General features: G+C 55.2%; 1 protein-coding gene across 2 annotated transcripts in view; it reads right to left on the reverse strand.

Annotated features, from left to right (window-relative positions):
• Positions 1-25,440, reverse strand: part of SFRP1 (secreted frizzled related protein 1) — a 53,344-nt gene extending 27,904 nt beyond the window's left edge. Inside the window, exons 1-2 of one of the 2 annotated variants that reach the window (XM_065946813.1) lie at positions 24,838-25,435; positions 19,675-19,752 (exon numbers count right to left, since the gene is read on the reverse strand). In XM_065946813.1, the coding sequence (XP_065802885.1) occupies positions 19,675-19,752; positions 24,838-25,363 (604 nt within the window). In that variant the 5' untranslated portion in view covers positions 25,364-25,435. Of the gene's footprint in view, positions 1-19,674; positions 19,753-24,837 lie in introns of both variants that reach the window. The other variant, XM_065946814.1, reaches the window with a different exon arrangement.
• Between the last annotated feature and the right edge of the window lie 1,565 nt (positions 25,441-27,005).

A 27,005-nucleotide genomic window follows, 5' to 3' on the forward strand; every position in this document is an offset into this window, starting at 1 on the left:
ACTGCGACGGTCCTGGAAGGAGGAGCAGTGGCCACCCTCACAAGGAGGCGGGCCATGTGTGAAGGGTGGGTGTGTGTTTCACAGATGTGGCTGGAGTGGAGGCGGGGGTGGCCTGGTGGGAGGGAAGGGATGGAGGCCCTTCTCCCTTTCCTGGCTCCCAAAGCTGCAAGGCGGGTGCAGAGGTGCAGCCGCTGTGAGGACAGCATGGAGGTTTCTCCTAAAACTAAAGACAGAACCACCACATGACACACCAATCCCACTCCTGGGCACATATCCCCCCAAACCCCTAATTCAAAAAGACATGTGCCGGCCCCCTCCCAGGGCTCATAGAAGCACTGTCTACGATAGCCAAGACATGGAAGCAACCTAAGTCTCCACACATGGATGAATGGATAAAGATGTTGTACATATATACAATAGAATATTACTCAGCCATGAAAAAGAATGAGATTTTACCATTTGTAGCAACATGGATGAACTTGGATGCCATTATGCTAAGTGCAATAGGTCAGACAGAAAAAGCCAAATACTGTATGATATCACTTATATGTGATCTTTAAAGTCTAAAAAATGCAACTGGTGAATATAACAGAAAAAATAGAGCAGACTCACAGATATAGGAACAAACTGGAGGTAACCAGGGGTGGGTGCATGATAAACCTTGAGGAGTGGGCGGTATAAACGACTGGGGCAAGACAGGCTCAAGGATGTAGGTACAACATGGGGAATATAGCCAATATTTTTTAGTAACTATAAGTTGTATAAAGCAATAGATAAAATATAGAGAGCTGGCCTCCTCTCCACTGTCGAGGGTCCTAGTCCTGCCAAGTTCAGAGGGTGGGCACTCCCGGTGGCCAGTGGAATCAGCCCCGAGCTGGGTGTATACCGACTCCTGCTTCCAGATCTCTGACCTTCACTGAGTCTCCTTTCTTTCTCTCCACCCACCCGGAGCCTCTCACACAGGTAAGGGGGCAGATCTGGGTCCTGAGAGCCTGGGGGGAACGTGTGCAAGGGGAACAGAGCAACAGGATGGGAGCCCCACTCAGGGATCCTTTCTGCGTCTCCAGGAAAGCCACTTATTAAAAAGAGCATGCATGCTAAGTCACGGCAGTCCTGTCCGGCTCTTTGCGACCCTGTGGACAGTAGCCCCCCGGACTCCTCTGTCCCTGCGATTCTCCAGGCAAGATTACTGGAGTGGGTTGCCTTGCCCTCCTCCAGGGAATATTCCCAACCCAGGGATTGAACCCTCATCTCCTGTGTCTCCTGCATTGCAGGCGGATTCTTTACCACTAGCGTCACCTAGGAAGCCCTTATCAAAGAGGTTTAAAAAAATAAATAAATACATCAACAGACTTGCCCACAGCTATGGAAACTGCTGCTCTCAGGGTCAAGTGGGCCCAGAGGAGACCTCCAGCCAGAAGGGGCGGGTGCAGAGCACAGCCTCTAGCAGGAGCCTTAATCGCACTTCTGACCTCCTAGGCAGGGAGAGAATATATTGTTTTCTAAGCGTGTTGTCTAAGCGCCCTGGCAGTCAATGTCAGCTCGGCCCTAGCAATGTCACCTCGGCCCTTGAGCTGAGCTCAAGCCCGCTGCAGACACATCCCGTCTCTCGTGGAGAATACCGGTCACCTCTACTGAGCAGGTAGACACCGGCAGGAACAGGCTGGCATCGTCCGTACCCACAGGGTACACTGCATTGAGGCCCCAGCATCCATCAGGAAGAAAATGCAGGACACGTATCTCATCGGAGAAGCGCAGCCCTTCTTCCTGGAGGTCAGACATCCTTCCACACGCCTGGAACCTCTCGAAAGAGTAAGTGTCAGTCGGTCTCCAGGAATAAGAAGTGGCCAAGTCCACCTGGGTCCAGGGCCCCCTCCTCCAGCCCAGAGGTCGTTGTGGACCCATTTCTACGATGGAGGGCAGGGTAAGATTTCCTTTGAAGAAAGGTTCTGCTTCGTGGCATGGGTGTGTTTAAAGGACACAGGGTCGGGACACAGAAGCACATTCTGAGAGCAACGTGGGGTCAGAGAGGCCTTCCGACCAAGCTGTGTTCCGGACCGTGAACAGGGGCTGGGAGGACCCTGGTCTCACTGCCCACAGCTGATCGGGAGCTGGAACCTGGGCCCCTGCTGTCCCTTCCCTCGATCCCCAATCACAACGCACACTCCGTCTCGGTAAGAGGACCCCAGCCCCGCGGGCTCCCACCCCATGCCATCACACAGGCCCAGCGCCTCCTCTCCAAATGCAAGCAATCCTGCCCTTCCCAGAGGCCAGGACCAAATGCCCCAAAGCAGAAAACCGAGCTGCTAAAAAAGTACAACCCCAGCGCGCTCAGAGCGTGTCAGAGTTTTGGAGTGTGGCCCCCCCTGGAATTTCCACGCTAAGGGCTCACAGGGAGGAGCAGGCAGATGCTCAGCTCTGGCCGGCACCCCTCATGCTAAGGCCCCTGGGCCCAAGGAAGGAGCACAGAGAGTTCTCAACCAGTCCAGACTGATTCCACCCACCGACCCGCTGGGAAAGAGGGGACGGGGATGGGGTTCCACCCACCAACCCACTGGGAAAGGGGGAACGGGGATGGGGATATGAGCAGAAGCAGAGGAAAGTGCTGGTGCTCTGCGGGGTCTGACAATCAGAGCGAGGAAACCTGCCAGAAGACACATTAGGTCTGTAAGGAGAGAAGGCTGCAGGCAAAGGGCTGTCCATCACCAGCAAACACACACCGGCCACCACGCCCCCTTCTTCCAAAGCAGCCAGCCCGGCTCCGGGACCTCCCCACTCTGCACACCCAGTTACACAACTGGGAAGGCCAAGTCCCCAGGAAAGCTGATCCCTGGAGCCGGGGGTACCGAATGGTCCCACCTGCAAGGAGGAAAGGGCAGGCGGTAGGCCCGCCCGCACCTCCATTCAAGCTCCACCAACTCCTCCCTGGCAATCAGAGGACCGTCTGGGAGTCAGGGGCTCCAAGCCCTCAGGCCTTCATCACAAAGACGCACATCTTGGGACAGCTTCAAGGTTACGTGGTGCCTACCGGGGCCAACCCTGCCCTCCTGAATGGTCTATGTGTGAGGTCGGACTTGAGGCTGGTACCCCAGGATGCTGGGGGCCCCAGCAGTTCCTCCCCAGTCCTCCGGAAAATCACGCGAAGTCCTCCTGAGAAGGCAGGTTCGCCCCCACACCAACACAGCCCCCTCCCCGAGGAAGCCACCCGCAGGAGCTCAGCCAGCAGGCACCCGGAGGACCCCCGAGCCCCGGCCTCCGCGGGGGCTGGAAGGGACCCGAGGGTTGTGTCTCCCGCCTCCTGCCCTGTTCGGGCAAGAGGCCATCCAGCCGGTCAACAGCGCCTGGGGTGGGGACCCCACCTTGTGAGTCGAGGTTTTGTTGCCTCAACAAGCCGGGTTCTATCTGAGCGACCCGGCACACGACTCCCCTTGGCAGAGCAAGCGGGTCCCAGCTCTCAGCCACCGTCCCTCTGGCCCTGGTCCTTAGGAGCAAACGCAACCTTGACGTTTTAAAGAGGATATAGGAGGAGACTCTCCAGGCCCCAGGGAAAGCGGGAAACACCCAAGCTTGACCCATGGCATCAAAGAATGATGCCTGCAGCCCACGGGCGGACGTTTCAGCCCGCTCCTGCCTACCGCCTAAGGGATGCTGAGCGCTCGCTCCGCCCCGCCGCATCAGCGCAGAAAGCCCGCGCACAGGGCCTCCGGGATCCGGATCATGGCTTGTCACATCCCACGTCCTCTCGCACAGAACTTTGGGGGTTTTCATAATTTTATTTATTTATTTTTGGCTGGGCTGGGTCTTTGTTGCCGCTTGCTCTCCAGGTACGGCGAGCGGGAGCTACCCTAGCTGCGGTGCGCAGGCTTCCCTTGTTGCGGAGCTCGGGCTCCAGGGCGCGCGGGTTTCAGTAGCTGCGGCCCGTGGGCTGGGTAGTTGCAGCTCCCGCGCTCTAGAGCTCAGGCTTAGGAGCTGTGGCACACGGGCTTCGTTGCTCCGTGGCTTGTGGGATCTTCCCCGGGTCAGGGATCGAACCTGGGTCCCCTGCAAGGGCAGGCGGATTCTTTACCGCTGAGCCAGCGGAGAAGCCCGGAAGGCTTTCATTTTGTTTTATGGTTGAGGGGATATTTTGTTCTGGGGGGGAGGGCAAACTTGAGTCCCAGGGTGGAGAAGGGGCTGGCCCAGGCTGACACAGCAGGTGGTAGGACCAGGCTTTGAACTCGGGGCCATCCGACGCCCCAGGCCCTGCCCGTTCCTCCCGGTGGACCCTTTTTTCCTGTCCCAGGGATTACACCAGTGCCCTTTACGACCATCCCCGAGAACCGCTGGAATCCGCCAAGGAAGTGGCTCTCTCCCAGAGCACCAGCAGTTCCAAATGGACTGCTGCAAACCCTGAAACCTAACAAAATCGGCCTGGCCAGCATCTGGGGGAATAAACCAAACACGGGGGACTGGACCGCAGAGATGACTGTTGGGAGCGCCCAGAGGCCAGCTGCCCAGGAATCCCTCCCGGGCACTTTAGCCTTCCCGGGTCCGGGGTGGGGGGAATCGCTGGCAGGTTCTAGAAGGCTCCCCCCTGGAGCGATGTGGGGGTTGCAGGGCGGGGGGCGGGGGGGGGCGGAGGAGAAAGTTTGTGATGTTCACCCGCGGAGGCTCAGCCCCTGGAGGCGTGGCTAGCACGCATGCTCACCCGGCAGTCACGCTGTCACAGACCCGCACATGCGTGTGCAGCGCAGGCCACACCCACCCTCAGACCCGCCCACACACACTCAACCGTGAGTCCACGCGCACACATCGCGCTCGCACCCCGCCCAGGCCGCCCCCTGGTCCCGGGGCTGCAGCCCCCTTGCCTCCACCCTCAGAAGGCCTCAGACATCTGGGCCGACGCAGCCCCGCAGTTCCGGGCCGGCCTGCCCAGCGCCGCGTGTCCGCCGCTAAGGAGGTCTGCAGAGAAAGTCAGGGGGTTACGACGGCTCGTAATGACCGCCGCTCTCGTTAATGACCTACGCCCTACGCTGACCCGCGTGTGCGCCGACGGCAGACTCCGGCTCCGGCCCCGCTGCGCCCAGAGGTCTCCCGGGGTCCTGACGGCAGCAGAGCGCCCTGCCCGGCTGTCCGGGCCCCGTGCTGAGCTCATCCGAACAGCCCGATAGGGGCTCCTTCCAGCGGATGGCCCTGCCCGGGCCAGAGCTGCCCTGAGCCCACAACACCCTCCTCCCAACATCTCCCCCAGATGCCTGAGGTTTGCCTGTCACTGGTGTGGATGAGGGAGCATCTCCCCCTTCACCTTCCTCCTTCTCCTCTTCCTCTCTCTGCTCCCCACCCCAGGCCTTCACTTTAAAATGGGCTCCTTACACCTGGGTGTCCAGGACGGCCAGCAAGACAAAAAGCTCCTTCCTTCCTCTCGGCATCCAAGGCCCTGAGCTGACCTTCCCTGACACCAGCCATCTCATTTCTAGACACTCACCCACATACACCTTACAAGCTGATCACAGAGGTTCACCACTCCCCAGCACCCGGGTGACATCACACCTCTGAGCCCTGGTCACTGCAGAGTCCTCCCCTCAGAATATTCTTCCAGTGTCCACCATTTCAGCCTGCCAAACTTGAACCAGCTCCTTGAAGGTATCTTCTCTCTGGAGCCGCCCCCATCTCCCACCTCCTCCCCAGGAAGACCTGCTCCCTCCTCTGGGCGCCTGCGGGCCCCAGAGCTTCCCTCATACAGGGATTTCAGCATTGATGACACGATCTGATGTTTGTTTTCTCCCCTCCATCCCTTCTAGATGGTCAACCAGCTGAAGGCAGGAACCACACCCCAGTCATCCTGCCCCACGCGCATCACTAGTCCCGAGTCTGCACCAGACACAGCCTCCATTCAATTCAGTTCGCCTTAGACTAATTCAAGCACATGGCTGGTCCCATGACCCACTTCCCTCCTGAGGGCAGGAACGCCGCCCCGACTGGCACAGAGGTGCTGGGTGCCAGGCCCCTCCCTGAGAGGCAGCACATGAGCCCCTTGGTGGAGCCCCCCCGAATGAAGCTCTGGCCTCAAGCTAGCTCCGAGAAGAAAGAGGGGGAGGTGCCCTGGTTCTCTTATGAGCTCATCTGGAGACACCGCGCCCCCCAACACCCCACCCCGCCCCTAGTTCCACCGCCACACTCACCAGCTCCCACCAGCTCCACTGAGGCCTGAGAACACGGGCTGCCCGCCTCCAAGAAGTGGCTCATGCGCGTGCTAAGTCACTTCAGTCGTGTCTGAATCTTTGTGACCCCACGACTGTAGCCCACCAGGCTCCTCTGTCCATGGGCTTCTCCAGGCGAGAACACTGGAGTGGGTTGCCAGGCCCTCCTCCAGGGCACCCTGGGTGTTTGATCTCTTTGATGTCTCTTAAGTCTCCTGCATTGGCAGGTGGGTTCTCTACCACTAGCGCCACCTGGGAAGCCCCGGGCCTTTTCACTGAGAATGCAGTTTGAAAAGCTGCACACAAAAAGATGGGTGGAGCTGCCCCCACTAAAAAGCACGTGTGTGCTGGTAAAAGCTACCTTCCGGCTGAGGTCTGACCTTCCTTGCCAAGGGCAGAGCACCCGCAGGGAGGAGAGAGCTGCTCTCTCTGGCTTTGACCGTGGTGGGGACTCCCCTCCTCCCAGACCCTGGGAAGAAACGATATAAACACTTGTGTTTCTGGATGGCTGTGGATCCCAAAGCCAGCAGAGGCAGCGAGGGTGTCGGCAGGGCCGTGTCCTCAGCAGAAGCCCAACACTCATCTGTTAGATGACATCTGTGCAAGACTGCGTGCCTTCGGCGGATCGTTAAGAGTTTTTAAAGGAAAACACAGGCACACATCACACCCCTGTCCTTAAATGAGCGCCTGCTAAGAGTAGAGGAAGGGGCTGTCACCCTAGAGGCTGGGTGCTCGCTGGCACCTGGCACGCGGCGGGCATCTGAGCCTCCGCATCTCAGAACCGAGGCCAACCCGTGACTCTGGTCGGCCCCTCCTTGTCATGGGGGCGCTGCACATGGTCTGGAGGCTGCCCTCGTGGGCTCAGGGGTGCACACAGAAGACCACCTCACTCCCCCGCCCGGCAGGGTCTCTTGCCTCTGGCCCACGGCCACACTGGGTGGGTCACTCCTGTAACACATCTGCTCCCTCCAAATCCTGCTCCCTCTGGGACCCCGGCACCCTTCCAGTGGAGGGGGGAGGTACCTGGAAGTGACTGCCTCCTTCCTCATGTCTCAACTCAGCCCTTGAGCCCCGCTGAGTTTTGGCCAACGCGAGCCCTAACAGGATACGGAGTCAGCTGCCAAAACACAGAAGATCTTCTCTACCTGTGATTTACCTGAATCAGGTTTTGTCAACTTTAAAAAATACTGTTTGACATCATATGATATGACTTATATGTGGAATATAAAATACGACACAAACGAATTTATCTACCAAACAGAAACAGACTCTCGGACATAGAGAATGGACTTGTGGTTGCCAAGGCAGGTGGAGGGTGGGGAGGGATGAATCGGGAGGCTGGGATGAGCAAACGCAAACCATTACATAGAGACTGGATAGACACAAGGTCTTACTGTAGAGCACAGAGAAGTATATTCAATATCCTAAGATAAACCATAATGAAAAAGAATGTATATATATGTATAACTGAATGACTTTGCTATATAGCAGAAGCTAACACAACACTGTAAATCAGCTATATTTCAATAAAATAGCTTCTTTAAAAAAAAATTTGTTCAGTCGCGTCCAACTCTTTGTGACCCATGGACTGCAGCATACCAGGCTTCCCTGTCTTTCACCATCTCCCAGAGCTTGCTCAAACTCATGTCCATTGAGTCGGTGATGCCATCCAACCATCTCATCCTCTGTCACCCTCTTCTCCTGCCTTCAATCTTTCTCAACATCAGGGTCTTTTCCAATGAGTCAGCTCTTTGCATTAAGTGGTCAAAGTCTGGGAGATTCAGCTTCAGCATCCATCAATCCTTCCAGTGAGTATTCAGGGTTGATTTCTTCTAGGACTGACCGGTTTGATCTGCTTGCTGGACTGACTGGTTTGATCTGCTTGCTGGACTGACTGGTTTGACCTCCTTGCTGTCCAAGGGACTCTCGAGAGTCTTCTCCAACACCGCAGTTCGAAAGCATCAATTCTTCAGCACTCGGCCTTTTTTTATGGTCCAACTCTCACATCTGTACATGACCACTGGACAAACCACGGCTTTGACTAGACAGACCTCTGACGACAAAGTGCCGTCTCTGCTTTTTAACATGCTGTCTAGTTTTGTCATAGCTTTTCTTCCAAGGAGCGAGCATCCTGGCAGGCTACAGTCCACGGGGTTGCACAAGAGTCAGACACAACCGAGTGACTAACCCTTGTCACTTTCGGTACATGTTTTGAGTCCTAACTCCCTTCCCGCCCTCCTCTCCTGACATCAGGATGCCTGTCTTCACTGTCTGCTGCCCCATGCTGAGTCGCTCGGTCGTGTCTGACTCTCTGCGCCCCCGTGGACTGTAGCCCACCCAGCTCCTCTGTCCATGGGGATTCTCCAGGCAAGCATCCCAGAGTGGGTTGCCACGCCCTCCTCCAGGGGATCTTCCCGACCCAGGGATCAAACCCAGGTCTCCCGCACTGCTGGAGGACTCTTCACCGTCTGAGCCACCAGGGACTGTCTGCAGTCCATCTTCATTTCCTCCAGAGAACCGCTCTGGATGTATCCAGCTCCCCGGTAGACCCTGCCATCCCACAGGCCTGTGAGTTAGAACCCGGCACCAAAGTAAGAAAACAGGGACAGACGAGCCTGGCCCTGGCCTGTCTCATCCTCCAGGTCCTCTGATCTGCTGACCCAATTGGGAGCTGAGGCCACAGGAAGCCACAGACACAGACCAAGAGGCCCCTGTGGAGCCTGCAGGAGGGGACTCGCTCCGCGGAGGGGCGTCCAGCAGCTGCTGAGGGTTTCAAGTGCTTATTCCAGGCCCTGTGTCCAGCTCTGCAGCCACAGTCACAGAAGTAGGGATTTCCTTCAGCCCTAACCCTAAGGGCTTCCCTGGTGGCTCAGAGGGTAAAGCGTCTGCCTGCAATGCAGGAGACCCAGCTTTGATCCCTGGGTCAGGAAGATCCTCTGGAGAAGGAAATGGCAACCCACTCCAGTATCCTTGCCTGGAGAATCCATTGGACGGAGGAGCCTGGTAGGGTACAGTCCATGGGCTCGCAAAGAGTCGGACACGACTGAGTGACTTCACTTTCACTTTCTTTCACTTTCAGCCCTAAATCCAGCTCCAGAAGCCAACTGGATTTGCGGTGGAAGACATAGTAGCCAGTGAACTCATTTTCCGAGGGCTCACAGAGCGCAGAGAACACATCCGAGGGACCCCCGGGAGGAAACGTCCCAGGGAAACCGCCCATGGAAGGGCTGGAGAAAACAGGAGAGAGAAAAATCCCTCTGGTAATCCCGCCTGAATGAGAGCAAGGCTGGCTTAGGGAGGCTGCTTCCTAGTTTTTCCCCACTGCCAAAGTACTGTTTTGGCATCTCTCTCCAGCTCACAGACATCCTTTCAGAATCTGTGGTCGATGATTCCCCTTAATTCCTGCCCTAAAGAAATACTCCTTTATTCCCCTAAGTATCTGCAGGCCTGGAAGATTCCATTTCCCGAACAGCAATCCCTGAAGAGCTGTCGAAGCAGCCAGGCCTCCCACACCCACAGCCCCTCCGATGGCGAGGGGCTCAGTCGTGAGCTCACGATACTCAGTCGTGAGCACAGACCCCCATCCCAAAGCCCTTGCAAGTGAACAAACGTCATCTCTTCTCGGGTCCTTGCTTCCCCTCCCTGACCCACCAGGGATATCAGGATTGGCAGGATCCAGGACAGAGGCTGGGTCACAGGTGGGGCCCACAGACACCTTCCAACTCAGCCATGCCACGAGGACCCAACCAGACCGGGGTGATCCAAACCTCCAGCCTCTGGGACTGTCTGAGAACAAGCAGCTGATAACTCAGCCCCTCCCTGAAAGATCACTATAAACATTGGCCACAATATCTTCCTCGGGAAGACCTAGAAGGCCTGGCCTCCTCCTGCTCCATCACCCCATTCATCCATTCATTCCCTCCCTCGCTCCAGGCCCCAGGCACACATGCCCTGGACCTGCCCCCTCCTTAATCCCAAATGGAGCCCCCCAACCCCCAAGGAGCACAGCCAGAGACCCCCAGGAAGTATCTCAGCCTTCTGAGACCCTACATCTAGCTCAGCAGAATCCACCAGGCACCACCCCTGACCTCCACGCCCCAGCTCCTCTGCAGATCATTCAACACACCCAGTCTCCGGCCAGTTGGGCTCAGCAGGTCTCTATTTGCAGAGAAGCGTAAGCTGGCCACTTGTGGACAGGCTGTGAGTGCAAGGCAGGCGGGAGCGGCCTGAGGCTGGCCCCCTCTGAGCCGGGGAGGCCGCGGTGCCAGCGCTAAGTGGCACCTGAGCCCCGGGAGGCCCACGACGTGGGGGCAGCTCCAGCACACACGTGGACTCTGCCAGCCCGAGCCGGCCCTCGTGGCCCCACCGGCCAGGCTGCAAGGCCAGGGCCTCCGGGGTGTGGCGAGAGTGACAGAGCTGGTGACAGGCCAGACCTCGGACAGCGCAGAGCTGTAGCTCAAATATTTATCGTATGCATCTGGCTTTCACACGGAATCTGCCAGTTACCAGTGTTTACCTTGGTAGAAATTCACGGGAAACCTTCGTCTGAACAGGCCCGGAGTTTATTTTACTGCCAGATAAACAACTTTCTTTGATAAATCATCCATGTGACAGTGTTCCTCAAAGACTAAACAAAGATTTCAAGTGCAATCTATAGGCCTTTGAGCAGCCTTCCAAAGCTAATGCATGTTTAATTGGCTGCTCCAAGCAGGCTGGGGCAGGGTGAGGGCCTAGACGTCTCTTTGGCCACTTGCTCTCCTTTGAAAAACAAATATGGATGGGAGCTTCTGGCTCATTTCTGCAAAACTGGAAGAAATTAGCCAATATTTAAATGCTCATTTGCTTCTGAATATGGCCTGTGTTTTAGCAAACGGGTGTGTTTATCACAACTATCACAACTGCTGGGGGGGAAAAAAATGTGAAAAACTAGCCAGAGGCAGTGCTTGGAAAAGTGGACAACACCAAGGGCTGAAAGATCTCCCTTAGACTCAGTACACTGTGAGCAGAAAAACTCTTATGAGGCATAAGATTTCTAAAAACCACCCCAAAACAAATGAACAAAGTTCCGTGGGCGTGTCCTGGAATTAGCAAACACTCAGTCCGAGCTCCATGTGCCCTCCGGTCATCATTATCCGATGACTTCAGTCCTAACAGTGACTTCAGGGTGTCATCTAATTAAAGCCCGGACTGCCTGACTTCTAGTATGTACAGGGTTGCTTTTTGTTTGGTTTGCCTGGGTTTTGGTTTGTTTTTGGTTATGTGAACTTTAGCACCTTGAAGCCATGTCAAGCTTTTAAAAGTTCTCCTAAACGGGTTTTGTGCAAGCGCTCTCCGGTTTAATTCTCTACTAACCAGAAATCCATCAGGACATTCCATTCCATTTCCTAACATTTCGTGCCAAGCAAGCTGATTTTATTAGCGCTCCAACCCTCCTACCGAGGCCAGTTTCCATCCTGAAACAATTCTTTCCAATAAGAAGAGATAATACTGGTCACGGCTGGAGCCGCTGCCATGGTCCAGGAACTGAATCCACTTGACTGACCCAATTCTCCTCCCAACACAACCACACAGGAACCACTGCCCACAGATGATGGAGACAGGCTCAGAGAGGTTAAGAGACTTCCTTGAGGTCACTCCGTATATAAAGGTGGGATTTCATCCCGGTCTCTCTGGCCCAAAGTCTATGTTCTTTCTCCTGGACGGCACGACCCAGTTCATGACGAAGAAACCAATGGATTACGGAGCCCCTTCCGTGTCAGGCACAGACATCAGTCCGTTTATACCGGGCAGACTCTGAAAGCACCCAGTGCCCCTTCCCGGAAAGCGTCCTCTCCCATTCCTGGCAGAATGGGAATGCAAATGGGCATGAGAGGACATGAAGGAGGAAGGGTGTGGAATCCGAACCGGCTACCCAGCTAAGAGCTGCTGGGAACAAAAACAGCAAGGGATGCCAGGTGGAGTAGCCTTGGGCCATCTGATGAGTAACGCCTTTATCTGAGTCTTATTCCCCTCCATCCGTAAGCTGACAGCCCTGGACTGGCTGATCTCTGAGGTTCCATCCAGCCCATCAGATCTTCACAACAAAGGGGTACAGAGGAGCAAGACAGCACCCAAGCAAAAGAGTGGGCCTCCCGCCTCAACTCAGCTCATCCCTCACCGGCTCCTTCTCCACCCACCCCCAGAAAGGCTCCGGGGAACACAGGTGAACTCGAGGCTGAACCCTTCCTTTGCCCTCCTCCCTTCTCCATGACTGTTTACATACACATCGCATGATAAGCCAGACACGTGAAAGGACAGACAGTGCAGGCTTCCACTCACATGCGGCACCTGAAATGGTCAGAGTCCTAGAGACAGAAAGCAGAGTGGGGGTTCCCGGGACCTAGGGGGAGGCTGGGGCGGGGGGGGGTGGGTTGGTGTGGTCACTGCCAGGGTACAGAGTTTCAGTTTGGGATGAAGAAAAATACCCAAATAGGGACGGTGCTGCCTGCATCACACTGTGAATGCTTTCGATGCCACTGAACTAACTGTACACCTAGAAATGATGAAAGGGGTGCTTTTTATGTTATGTATATTTTATCACGGTAAGGTTTTGTTGTTTTTTTTTTTTTTTTTAAGGAGAGAGCAAGGCAGTGGATCAGAGCCACTCAACAGGAGAATCAGGGGATGGCAGGTTGAAAACCACGTCAAAGGGCGCCCAAACCATGCAGTGTAGTAACTGATTGTCTCAAGAAATGACCTTGCGTCGAAGCTGCACTCATCACCAAAGAGGGGAAGTCACCATGTCCTGAACCAACACTGCCCCCACCTAGAGCAACCATCCCAGCTGGATACCAGACACGGGATGGCTAGCTGGAAACAGCGCTTGGTTCTGGAGAGGTTTCAGCCGAGATCATGTGAGCTGCAGCAGCCCTGGCTTCTCTGGCGAAGGGAGGCCTCGCCTGCCGGGGACAGAGGGCTGGACTGGGTGGGGCTACTCCACCCTTAGCAGGACCACCAGGATGGACAGTCAGTGAGTCTGGTCGCTGTGGGGGCCCAGGCCTGGGTTCCTTACACCAGCTCATCTGCTCCTGAACAAAACCGATCCTGGGTATTAGCTGCCACTTCGTGGGGAAACTGAGGCCCGGAGAGGTTCCAAGACTTCCCAACATTGCCAGGCGTACAAACCAGGGCAGAAGGAGAAATGAACTCAGCCACCCCGCCCGTGGATCTGGCTTCTGAGTCTCCCTCAGTTCAGTATACATCCTCAGGGTCGAATATGCTAAAGAAAAGTGTTGCTATGGACATCCGCCTCATCTAAGTATTTCCTGCCAGGAGACAATGAAACGTGCAGACGGGGTGCTCACAGAGGGGAAACTCGGCTCCTTTCCCAGCTTCTCCTCGCGGCTCCTTGACGTGGCTTCAGAGCGGAGAGTGGTACCCATCTGCCCGGGGCCTGATTCCGCCAGCCAGGCCCCCAGCTCTCCACTCGGAGTCCGTGCGTGAGCAGGGACTCACCATCACGACCCACCAGACCCATTCAAGGGCTTCAGGGGCCCTCGAGGGTTCAGCCATGGACTCTGCACAGAACAAGCCACCCCGAGTCCCTGGAGGACTCAGGACGGACCGCGGGCTGACTGGCATTGCCAGGGCACCTATAGGGCCGACGCTGCGTTTCCCTGGACGTGAAGGGCCACACAACTCCTTCCAGCTGTTACCAGACCTGTGCACGGGCTGCCTGTTTCAGAGACCTCCAGGGACAACGGAAACCAGTTGCTTTCAGCCCAACAGCTCCACCCCGGGGTTACCTCGCCTTCCTCTGCGTGTCTGCTTAATTTTACTTCAACTGAGCGATGATAAATCAACTGAACTAGATTTCTGGATATTAGGGTTTGGTTTTGTTTTTGACATATACACTCAAGTTACCCAAAACAGGGCAAGTCCTTTCCCTCAAACTTAATAAACAAATTGCATATAGTTGTTTGGAAAGGAGCTTTCTCCTTATATAAAAAAAGAAGGCCATAAACCACAAGGTCTGACTTTGTAGCACATGAACCATAATCAAAAAGAATATGAAAAAATATATATGTGTATATATAACAGTACATATATGTATATTCATGCATATAAAGTATATATAAGTTTATATATGAATTACTTTTCTGTACAGGGGAAATTAACACAACACTGTAAATCAGCTACACTTCTTTTTTTAAAAAAGAAGAAAACTGAAAAACAAAATAAAACCAATGCTCCGTTTTCTGCCTACAAAGTGCATTTACTGCCAGAACAATATCATTTGTCTATTCACCAAGTTTCCATAAGAACTAGTAGAATGTAATAATAGCCAGAAAAGAGGATGGACAATGGTTAGGTCAAGGGGAAAAAAAAAAAGGCCGCTCTGTACAATGAATTGAGATGTAAGTCTAAATTATCCGAATTTGTATTCATCTGGGAAAATTTTAATATTAAATAATTTTTACATTGTTTTTCTCACTTAAATAGAGGCCAGTCTTACGATTTAAATGCACTTGTGCCCATTTAACAATCGTGAATGTTCAGGGAAGGCACTTTATGCACGCTGTAGAAAATCTAGGATTTGTACTCAGATGTATACATCCCATCATAATATTTTTGGACTTAAAAATTCCTATATTCATTCATCTTTGTGGATTTTCAGATGATGCATGCTAAAATCACGCTGTCATTACTTAACAGAAAATAAGCTGGAAATTAAATCACTTAAAAAAATAAAAAAGAAGGCCAATTTCCATCTCCCAGTCATGTCCTGTCATCCATACATGAGTCCAACAAACTTCTATTTTATGCCTACCGTGGAACTGTGCAATCACCAATCTAAGTACACACAGGCCTTGTTTTGTTCATTCTAACACACAGATTCTTTTCACGTTTTAACACGAAGGATGTGTCCCCTGGAGGCAAGGCACCGCACGTTGTGATGGACGGCGCATCTCGTAATCAAGGGGTGTCTTACATTAGGTAAAATGTGGTACCAGAGACAGACCCTGCTCTCAAGCAGCTTACAGACCTGCAACCACCCTGCTGGCAGCCACATCTCCTCCTCTGCGGGAGGAAACCCAAGGTTTGGCTTGGAAAGGCCGAGCCTACTTTTTGAGAGTAATCAAACATTCCGAGTAAAACTTTGCGCCTCCAAACAGTAGCCCAGCCAAGACACCTTGAAAGCAGAGTGAGGCAGAGTGAGAACAAATTAGTGAAGATCCAGTAACCGCCAAGAATGTTTCTTCTAGGAAATACTCCCAAATGCTAACGGGGAGAGCCTTTTTTTATTCTTTCCTCTTTGACTCAGTTTAGCGTTGCAATTTTACTCTTTATGAAACATATAAATGAAAAAAAAAAAAATGTTCAGAAGGCAAGAAAAATTTCTAGGGGGGCCAAGAAATCTTTTTCCACAGCCAGAAATACTGGACTAACAAAGGAGCCACCTGAACTCTCAGAAAAGAAGCCAGTACAAGAGGAAGCTGTGAACTCTCTCAGCAGAAGTATATGATTCTGCCCGTTTCTACCAGAAAAGCTTAAAGGTGTTTACGGATCCAGAAGCTCGAGAGAGTGGCCGGTGCAGGGGGGTGGGGGGTGGGGGGTGGTCCTAGCCCCACAGCCATCATAAATCAGACCCTCCCATCCCCTGGGATAAGCTGAGCTGAAGGAAAGATAGTTATGGGCGCTGAGTTGTTAACAGCGGGATTACTAAGTGTGGCGGCTCGCAAATAATATATTGACCCCGTGCAAGAGAAAACAGCGGCACCCTGCTGTCATGGAGCAGGAAAAGCAGACCCAGAGCAAGAGAGCAAGCGGCGGGGGCCAGGCGTCCTGAATGGAGCCCACCAGGCTCCCTGGCCGCCTAGCTGAATTCAGAACCTCTTCCGCGGCTAACTCTGGGCCGCCACACATCTGGGGCTTGATCCGGGCTGATCCAGCTGCATTCCTGAGCATCAGCCCACAGGTGTTTCTACTGAGGCTTTTCCCTGCCAGTGGGGGGCGGGAAAAAAAATGTACTCTCCACTGCGGAGGTACAGTGCGGGGCTGGAGAGAACCAGGGGGCAGGCAGAGCTGCCAGAGAACTACAATCGCACCTCCCGGGGAGGCGGTAATGGGCCGGGTAAGGAGTCTGAGGATGACCGCTGGCAGGAGAGGGCTCGGGAGCGCTGACCCCGAAGGAATGGATCACTTGTTCCCCGAGCTCCCAGAGCCTTCCAACAAGCTGATGTCTTCCCACCGGGGATGTCAAGGCCGCTTAATGCAAAGTTTGATCCCTCGAGTGGGGAGTAAAGCATTCTTTTTCTTCTCGGCTGTGTATCAGCTTGCCTCGCTGCATTTCTTTGTCTCCTAACTGAATCCCATCAGCGTGGCTGACTGCCTCCCTCACTGGAAATGAGCTGAGCTAGGAAACACGTTTCTCAACAAGGCCGCATTCTCCAGGGTGCTGAGAAGGGCAGAGCTGAACTCAGCCCCTGCAGAGAGAGAGAGCGAGAGAAAACAAAACAAGTCCTTTCTATTGCCTTATGAGAACACAATACACAGACACACACACACACACACACACACACACACACACACACACACCCATAAAAGTCTCTCCTGCATCCAGATAGGGAAGTCTGGCGTCCAGCCCCAAGGCTGTTCATCTTAAGTGGGAAAGGCAGCATGTCAGAAAAAGAACACCAGGGGAGCAGGTCAGATTCCTTCTTTGTGAAATAAGTGGACTTGATAGGATGACCCAGAGGACCCAGGAGAACGCCAAAGTTCTAGGCGCTCAAGAAGGAAATCATCTCTGAGCTAAAGGAACACAGACCCAAACTGCTAATCAGACTGCCCAAGCCCGGACTGGCTATTAAAATAAGACACTCCTTGAGCCCACGCATTGCAGGGAGCAGGTGGCCAGCCGACCCAGCGGGGACCCACTGGGCACCCACTGCAGCGTGGGGAGGATCCATCTCCCCAGGTGGGTTACCCCAGCCCCCTGCAGACCCTTGCCCTTCACTCAAAGGCCAGCTTTCACATTCACATTCTTTCCCAAGGTTTGCCTCTTCAGCCCATGCCTAGGGAATGACTCTAGATTAACGAACTGCCACAAAGCCCCTCATCAAACTCAGGTTGGTGAGCTCCAGGGAATCGGAGCGGGAAGACAAGCGATTCTCTTCCCAAAGCGCCAGAACATCCTTTGCCCTGCATGGCCAACAGCACCCCTTTCAGGCGGCGAGTTAGAATGACTCCGAGTTTCTCTAGGAAACGACCGTTTCATGTCTGGTCGGGGTGAAAAATGAAATTTTTTAAAATTAAATCTTCAGCTATGCTAGGTCCATATTTGGGGACATGGAGTCTGGCATAGAGCTCTGAGCTCAAGAAATGCTGAATGACCAACTGGACGCCGCCTCCTTCACACACTGGGTCCCGGGAGGTGGGATCCCTGCGTCAAGCATCCACTCATACACCACCTTTCAGAGATGGCTCTAATAGGATTCCCTGGATTTGCTGAAGCATCAGGGAGTCAACTTCTCAGAGTGTGGTGATTTACACTATCGAAAGGGGGTCGGTGAAATCTAAAAGTGGCCGCTGAGTATTATCCAACCCCTCTGCCCCATCCCCACCCCGGTCCCCCACCCCCTTCCCACTCCCACACACCCCCCACCCACCCCCGCACAAGGAAGGATGCTTTGGGATGACGGCGGCCTGCAAGCTGATTCTTCCTGCCCCTCCCTCCTCCCCTTTGCAGCAAAAGGTTTCTGGTGAGGACTTCTGAGAGATTTTATTTATGGCCTTTTACTCAATGCCCAAATGCCTCTTTGGGAAGGAATCTTGCACTATCTGTGGAAGGAAAGCTTGTCACTCCATCAGGTTAGGCCCATGCAGACCCGCCAGCCTCGCTGGTCACTGGGGTTCCCTTGATGGAGCAAGAATGTGAGCCTCAGGAAGGACAGAAGGAGCGTCATCAGAGTTTGCAAACACTGCAAAAAGCACTGCAAGTGCTCTCTGCAGCTTATTTGAAATTCCTTGAAAATGGCAACCAGAACACAAGCGGCAGAAGGCAGGGCAGACAAACCTTCCTAGAGCTCCTCCACCAAGAACCAAAGAGGCAGGCAGAGATACTTCATGCAGAAACAGGGCATGCAAAACATGTGCATTCTCAAGGAACTCTCCGGGCCAACTCCTGCCAGCAGTCACAGTGACAAATACCCTGAGACTACAATCGTCACATGTCCTGTTTCCTCCCGCTTGACACGTGTGCGGCTCTGCAACAGCACTTGGTCAGCATAAGGCCCTTCATGTGCGTTACTATGCCTGGTTAATGAAAACCCACAATAGGTAGCCCTGGAGGGACATAAAGATCCCCTTTACCTACCATTTACACTTTTCCTGGGAGGAATTCTGCAAGAGATCCAGCCTCAGGGACACCTGGCTGGAATCGTGAGAACCTGTCCTTAGCAAAACAGCCCTGAGCGTTAAATCACTCAGTCGTGTCTGACTCTTTGTGACCCCATGGACTGTAGAGCTCACCAGGCTTCTCTGTCCATGGAATTCTCCAGACAAGGATACTGGAGTGGGTTGCCACTCCCTCCTCCAGGGGATCTTCCCTGCCCAGGGATCGAACCCAGGTCTCCTGCATTGCAGACACTCTTTACTGTCTGGGCCACCAGAGAAGCCCATTACATGTTTCCTGGGAGGAATTCTGTAACAGATCCAGCCTCGGGGACACAGTGGCTGGAATCGTGAGAACCTGTCCTTAGCAAAACAGCCCCGGGCGCCTCTATTTTATACGTCAGCTCCATACAAAATAGAGGCAGGCTGAAGGGAGCCGACCTTCCAAGAGGGTGCAGTTCATGTTTACTTCTCCAGAGGACACACTCCCAAGGTGTCTGAGGCTCCATCTTCTGAGAAGCAGATGACAGGGACCGCCCTTGAAAGGTCCCCTGAGATCAGGCCCCAGGCCTGCATCTAGCCCTCCTCCTGGGGCTGCAAATGTGGACCCAGAATTCCCTTTTAACCCAGAGAGATTTGGGAAGAAGGGAGGAAAATTCCCCCCACTGCGGGGATGTCATTTTACTTGCCAGAAAGCACGCTAGACTCCCTGCCCCCATGGCCCTAAACACCAATGACCCCCCTCCCCGATCCTGGGCGGCGTGGTGCTGACACCTAGGGGTGGATGGAAAAAGAGCCACGCGGGAAATCAGCCAGCAGCCTGGTTCTCCCCCAGCTCGCCCCAAATCTGCTTCCCTCCATGCCCAGAGAAGGTCCCCCCAAACCCACCCAGTAATCCTTCACATGGAAAAGCAGAAGCCAAGTTTGCCTTTTCATAAAAAGCAGCCAGGTCCCCTATCTAGTCTCCCATATCGGCTGAGAAAAGCAGCTGTCTGGGGAGAGGATGGAGGGAGAGAACACACATCTCCAAAAAGAAGCTCCAGAAGGCTCTGCTCCAGGGACTCAGACCGGGAGGAGCCAGGGATGCCCGACCTCCCGGAGGCAGCCTGGGCCGCTTTCTTACCAAACTCGCTGGCACAGAGGTGCTCAATTATGGCTTCGGATTTCAGCTCGTTGTCACACGGAGGACACACGGTCGTGCCTAGGAGAGGAAAGGGGAGGACAGGAGCTGAGTGACCGGGGGCGAGGATGCTGGAGGCGCTGCCCCCGGGGCAGACAGAGATCAGCCTCGGGACCAGGCTGGAAGCCGGTTAACGGTCTTCTGGAATTTCTGAAAGGCAATCCCAGAAAAGATGAGTCTTGGAAACCAAGGCAGACATCGAGTTCCTTGAAAATTCAGGGACTAGAGCTACTGCATATGGTACAGCTATTCACAACAGCATTATCTGGGGCTGAACGGGGCGGGTCCTATGAATTGTGTCTTGATGTGGTGGGTCCCTGGGAAAAGCTGACTTGTAACCAAACACTTCTACCCCAGTTTTTTGTTTGTTTGTTTCCTGTTTCCTCCCCTCCCCTTGAAATACCCGCCTGATTCCTGCCCCACGCCTGTTCCCAAACTCCCCGATCCATCTGACCAGCTCTCCATGAGCCAAGAAACAAAATCAGCCAGACTCACAAAGTCCAATCACAGGCCCTGAACACCCCTGCCCCGAAGGGCTGCTGCAGATAGATCCTGCGGGGCGGGGAGCAGGAGCTGGGTGGGGGCTGGGGGGGCATCACCAGCCCTGCTGCCAAATGGAAGGACCGAGAGGGGAGAGGGACGGGGAGACCCTCTGTTGGCGTTTTCACACCGTGAAGTGCTTTGATGAGGAGGTGTGTGTGCCGCAGGCATGGGGGGAGCTGGAGGCGGCTAGGCCCCGGGGGGAGGAGGCTTTGGAAGCCAGGGCCAGCGATTCCTCCCGGCCAAATGCTGCAGATGCTGGAGGGGCCCCTCCCCTGGGAGGTGAAGGGGCTCCGTGGAAGAGCTGGGAGAAAGCCACCCAGCGGAATCGCCAGAAGGGGAGGCGGCTCGTCACCGCCACCGCGACCGCCATCCCACCATCCCACCGTCAGCAGCAGCATCGCCTCCATCATCTATCAGACATCTCGGAGTTTTATCCAGGTTGCAGGAAAGCTTGAGCACATCCTAGGGGGCCTCCATCCATCACTGCACTGGAGCTTTGCGCAAGTCACAAAGGAGGGCGGTGTGCTGAGCGACCTCCACTCCCGTTAAGACTCTTCTTCCTCCCTTCCCCCTCCCTCTCTGTGGCTCCTACGGCAGCATCTCCTTCGCCCTGGAGCACTTCTGTGGTCCAGAGAAATGGGCAGAGCCTCCCACAGCGGACAGGGAGTCAGCTACAGCATTCTGGGGCCGGAGGCACCGCCCCCCAGGGACACAGCTGGTCCCCAGCGCCCGAGAGGGGATGCCTGACCACAACCCACTCCCAGACAGGGTCCCTGGGAGGCCCAGCAGAGGCCACAGGCTTTCGTCTTTGCTGGCAGACCCCTCTCCCACCTTGATGCTGGGTCCGGGGCCACGCACCGTCCAGACTCCTTCGGCAGCAGGAACCACTGCCTCGCTCCAAGCAGAAGACGGTGGGACTGTCTTCGGACCCGGAGGCTGGAACTGTGCTTCTCAGCCAGAACTCAAGATGGGATTCCAGAGGTCGTGTTTCTGACAAAAGGGAAACGCTTACCCGGAATTGTGCATCCTGGTTCTGGCTTCCAAGGGCAGAAAAACGAAAGGGTAGTCCCACCGTATGGGAAGGACCGAGGTACCAGCCTGGGGAGTGTGAACTGTGCTGGGGGACCTTCCTTGTTCGGGTTAAAAAAAAATTAACGGAAGTTATCATGGGGCAAAGTTCAATGAATATAATCTGGCCAAACAAGCGGCAGGGCAAGACTATCCGAACACAAACCCAGGGTGGCCTCGGCTCCCTCAGACCACCACGTCTGGACACCCTGAGTCCCCGACTTGACTGGCAGCCCAGGGCTCTGGACACCACTCTCACTGTTCTCAGCCCCATCGCCACGTCTGGCCCTCAGCGTCTCCCACGGGGGCAGGAGGTGGCTGGGGTGAGCTCAGTGTATTTTCCCCAGCCCGCCTCACCTTTTCTCACAGCCAGCTCTGAAGGGCAATATTAATCTGTGGCCTCTGGATTGTGCCGGGGCGGGGCAGCAGGCAGCCTGAGTGCAAAAAATCAAACCCACCTAGTCATCCATCAGAGAGGCAGGAGGAAATGACTGTTTGTAGATGTATTTAAAATGTTTCAAGTGAAAGAAGCAAAAACCAAAAGGTGTTGTGTTTCATCAATATCTAAGGGGAAGAGGAGTGCAACACTGGAATCAGAAACACTTGGTGTTTTTTTTTTAAATCAATGCACAGGCATGCACACAGTACACACACACACACACACACACACACACACACACACACACACACACACACACACACACACACACACACACACACACACACACACACACACACACACACACACACACACAGCAGGTCTTCCCTGGCCAGCTCCTCAATACAGGGAAGGGACCCTAAGGAGGGCTGTAGGGAAGAATGAGACACCGTGGCCTCTGCAATCTGTGCCTGAAACAGTCAGGCTGATTTAACGCACAACATGCCTAAACAACAACAAAATAAAACTAGAAGTATGTGCTCCTTCACCGAGCTTGAATCAGTAAAACCTGGCAGGGAGGAGAAAGGACAGTGTATCGGCCTAGGAGTGCACGGGTCTAATGCAAGTGCAAGATTGAGAAATAACTTTTCTGTAAAAAAAAAAAAAAAAAGTGCCTCTCCCATAACCGATGCTGAAGCAGCTTGAGCCTCAGCTTTTTGGGGGTGCGAGGCAGCCTCCTTTGACTCATCTCATTATCAAGTTTATCTTAAATGATGCGTGGCCCCAAAGGCCTGCCCCAGTGCCCTAAACAGTACTTGCCCCCGTATGTGAAGAGAAGCCAGCCAGCAGGCATTCGGAGACATGTCACTGCTTTGAAAATCCCATTTTACTTTTACAGAATAAAACGAAATAAAGAATAAAAATGGGGCGTACCTGGTCGCCTCCAAAAGTATCAGTTCTTATTCTGGGGGTATGAGCCATGAGGGATGAAGACCAGGAGTCTGGTCTCTCCCCCTGACCTGCACACACACACACACACACACACACACACACACACACACACACACCCATCCCTCCCACTTCACACACACACACACACACACACACACACACACACCCATCCCTCCCACTTCACACACACACACACACACACACACACACACACACCCATCCCTCCCACTTCCAGGCTGAGCTGACAGCAATGGCCAGGCAGCCCCAGGGGATGCCTTTTGGGGGTTCCTCCCACTGAAGGGGCTGCAGTCCCGGGTAGGAGCAGTGCCTCCCGCAGAACCCGTCACCAAACACACGGTGGGGAGAACCAGGTCCCAAGTTCCACCCCAGACTGGTCCCTTCACGGCTGTGTGGCTGGTCCAGAGGAGCTACCTGAGCACTCCTGGGATGGAGGGAGGAGGGCAGATGGTGCCAAGGGCAGACTTTGGGGGGGCCAAGGGGGACGGCAGCCAAGGAGTAAATGACTCCAAGAAGACAGCATGGGTTTTGGTTTCCCTTCCCTCAACCACCCCTGCCTCTGGCGGGGGTCAGGGGTGGGGGTCTTGTCCGTGCATAAGGAGGCACCCCAGCCAGTCCCCCTCGGAAGGTTTCTGTCGCCGCTTGTACCACACAGGGGAAGTTGGGGGTGGGCTCTGCCCCAGCAGACCTGGCCGCGGTCTCTGGGGGTAGTGCTGGGCTTCTGTCCCAGAGGGAAGAAGGAAAATCCCGTGGGTTCTATCCGGACAGAACACCAAGGGCTTAGTCTGCTCCAGGTACCGGCAGCATCTCCCCGAAGGTGAACCCTGCACGGACCTCCAGGAAGGGCGAGCATGGGACCCAGACCTCGGGCTGTTGCCCTGTCCACCCATCAGGCCCAACTCCACACCCCCGACTCTGGACCTATTTCCGCCCTCCCTGAAATAAGGAAAGGCATTCAAATTTCAGGGTGCCCTTCACCAGACTACCCAACCCTCACTCTGGGGAGCCTGCCCCGCAGGAGACATTCCTCCTCTGGCATCACTTGGAGATAAGCTGAGCCAGCAAGCAACAGGTTTCTCCACCCCCGCCCCCCTGCCCCGAGAGACACACACACACACACACACACACACACCTTAAGCCCTGTCCTCCAAAAGCCCTGGAGATGTCGGCCCAGTGCCCAGGACACCCAGCTCCCCACCTCTGATCACTGGCAGCTCTCTGAGCCTCAACTCTGCTTCCGAAGAAGTCGGGGTTGAATTCATTCCTCTCAAAGTCAGGCGGTGGTGCTGGGGTGTTGGTTTGTTGGGGATTTTTTTTTTTTTTTTCTTTTTTTGGCTTGTTAACTTGTTTTGCTCTGTCTTGTGGCCTGGGGGTAGGAGGTGGCGCGGTGATGTGCCTCCTCCCCCGTCAAGAGCTGCCCTTTAAGCGGGAGGGGTTCCGAGAACACCCGCCTGCCCATCCCCGGGGGCTGTTAGGAAAGTCTTCAATTTGCGGTCCGCTCCCCAAGGAGAGCGGAACAATGAGCTAATGACAATTTTATCTTTCTAATTACCTGAGGATTTGTGTGAATGAGAGAAGCAGGGGGTATGCAAGAATGGGGGAGAAGAGTCTTTGCATCCACCCCACTTCCCTCAAGTCTCCCGAAGCTGTTACCTGAAAGGAGGAAACAGAAAGCCCTGCAGTTTCTAAACTTTTTTTCTCAGCTCGTTTTGCACCAGTCCGGGAGCTACTTGGCTGAATGACTAGCTAAGAAAAGCGATTTAAAAAAAAAAAAAAAAAAAAAAAATCCTCCTCGAACCTAAGAATATAAACAAAGCTGCACCTTAGCATTAGCTCGGCCTTCCTGAGCGTCCCAGATTTAGAGTTTGGGTTGTGTTTCCCGCCCCCAGCCCCGGGGGCATCTCGTCTGGGGGGTTCAAAGCTCCGATGAGGACTCGGTTCCCTCCCAGGGGAGAGAAGCGCTCTCCTGGGACCCGGAGCTAAAGCTTTGTTTCCTGGAAACCGGATTCCCAGGGCAGCGGCTCCGCGACCCGCAGCGGGTGCGCGCGCGGGGCTGCCCCGCCGGGCGCCACCTCGGACGTCTCGAGGCCGGCGGGCAGGGCCACGTCCCCAGGCCCGGGGCGCAGCCCGGGGGACCCCCGCCTCACCTTGGGGCTTGGAGGCCTCGGTGGCGTTGGGCGGGGTCATGGCGATGCAGACGTCGCCCTCGGGGAACTTGTCGCACTTGAGCATCTCGGGCCAGTAGAAGCCGAAGAACTGCATGACCGGCTCGCACGAGTCGCGCACGGCCTCGCAGAGCCAGCGGCACGGGTAGACGGGCCGGTCCAGGCAGACGGGCGCGAAGAGCGAGCACAGGAAGACCTGGGTGCCGATGTGGCAGTTCTTGTTGAGCAGGGGCACCCAGCTGCTGGCCTGCTGCTTCACCTCGGCCATGGTCTCGTGCTCCAGGAGGTTGGGCAGCACCATCCTCTTGTAGCCCACGTTGTGGCACAGCCGCAGGTCGGCCGGGATGTCCACGCACTGCGCCGGCTTGGTGTAGAAGCGCCCGCTCTGGTAGGCGCCGAGGTCCGACTGGAAGCTCACGTAGTCGTACTCGCTGGCCGAGCCCGCGGCCAGGAGCCCGGCGGCCAGCGCCAGCAGCGCGCCCGCCGCGGCCCAGCGCCCGCCGCCCATGCTCGGCGCCCCGGCCCCCGCGACGCGGGGCGTCCTCCGCGGTCTCCCCGCGCGCGTCCCGCCGCGAACTTGCAGGAGCCCACCCGCCCCACCCCGCACCCTCCCCGGCTCCGGGGACAAAAGGCGCCGTCCGCACAACCGCGCCCGGCTGGGCGGCCGCGCGCTCCTGCCCGGCGCTGGCGGGGCGGCCCAGGAGAGCTGCGCGGGGAGGCGAGCGCGCGGCCCGAGTGCGGCCCAGGCGCCCGAGGCGGCGGGACTCGAGTGCCCGGCGCTCCCGCGGCCGAGCCCTCCGAGCCGCGCCGGCCAATCAGCGCCGGCCGCCGGGAGCGCTCCGGGCCCGCCCGTCAGTCACCCGCGCCGCCGGCCAATCGGCTCGCGGGCGGGAGGGCTCGGCTCCCCAGAACTCAGCGCAGGTCAACACCCCTTAAAAAACAACACCAAAAATAAATAAATAAAAGAAGGAAGAAGGGGGGGAAACGAGGAAAAGACAGAAAAAGAAAGAAAGAAAGAAAAAAGGAAGGGAGAGAGGGGATGGAGAGAAGCGTGCGGAGGGTAAAAAGGATGCGCAACGCTGCAGCTAGCTTGAGTCAGATCTCAGGAAAGCAAGGACGCGTAACAGTACTTGCAAGTCCATGAGATAATCAAGACTTTTTTTCTTTTTGACACTTTTCGCTAACTTAACGCAGCAGCAGACTGCCTTCTCGGTGTTGTTTTCTGTGGCTGCAGTAGGAAAGCTGCCGTTGCCGGCGGACCCGGGCTCAGGAAGGCTGTAGCGAGGGAAGTCTGCCTTTCCATCCCGGGCCGGTGGAGCTCGGCTCCCGCGAAGACCCGGGGGAAGGTGGAGTCCGGCTGTTTGCTGGCTTTAAAAGGCAGCCGCGTTTCCAGGTGGGACAACCGGATGATGGCCCTCCGACAGTCCCGAGGCAGTGGGGAAGGGAAAGGTGCGCACAAAGGTGTTGATTTGGGGAGGACAATTGTGGGTTTTTTGTTGTTGTTTTTTAAAGGAAAAGAAGAAGGGAAAAAAGAGCCCTGCTCAAGGCCCAGCCCGACAGCACGTCTGTGTGTGCACCCATATGCACATTGACATGTTTGTGGTCTAGAAAGCCAAAACATTAAAAACACATGTGCACTTATCAGCGTGGCTTGTGTAAATATCAAGTCCATCACTCAGGCACACATGCTACATTCAGAGCCAGCCCAGGAACCTCAAGTCAGAAACCAAGGGTTCCTGTTCAGACAGAAGGCGAGAAAGAAGTCCCAGCAGAAACAGCCCATTCTTTCCATCCAGCCCATCCCCGACCCCCACCATCGCCCTGGAACAGAGGCTGGTCCCCCTGCCACCCTCCACCTCAGAGTCCCTGGGGATCCTTTGTAATGAGGCCCAAGCTCCAGAAAGCTGGGAGTGTGACCACAACCAACCCCAGGGACAGGCAAGAGCAACAGCTGTCCCTGAGGTTGGCTGGGTCTCCACACTGCTTGTGTCTCAAAATGTGGGGTGGAGAGGAGGCTCAGAGAAAGCAGCAGATCGCATCTGAGTGGCGTGACACCACCCCAGGTGGCAAATGGGCCACAGAGCCCGAGCTGAAGGCAGACACCAGAGGAGGCGCTGCCTTGCTGTGGGAAGCTGACTTTGGACCCTGCG

The sequence above is a fragment of the Muntiacus reevesi genome, chromosome 10 (genome assembly GCF_963930625.1).
Source record: "Muntiacus reevesi chromosome 10, mMunRee1.1, whole genome shotgun sequence".
In the NCBI taxonomy this organism is placed as follows: domain Eukaryota; kingdom Metazoa; phylum Chordata; class Mammalia; order Artiodactyla; family Cervidae; genus Muntiacus; species Muntiacus reevesi.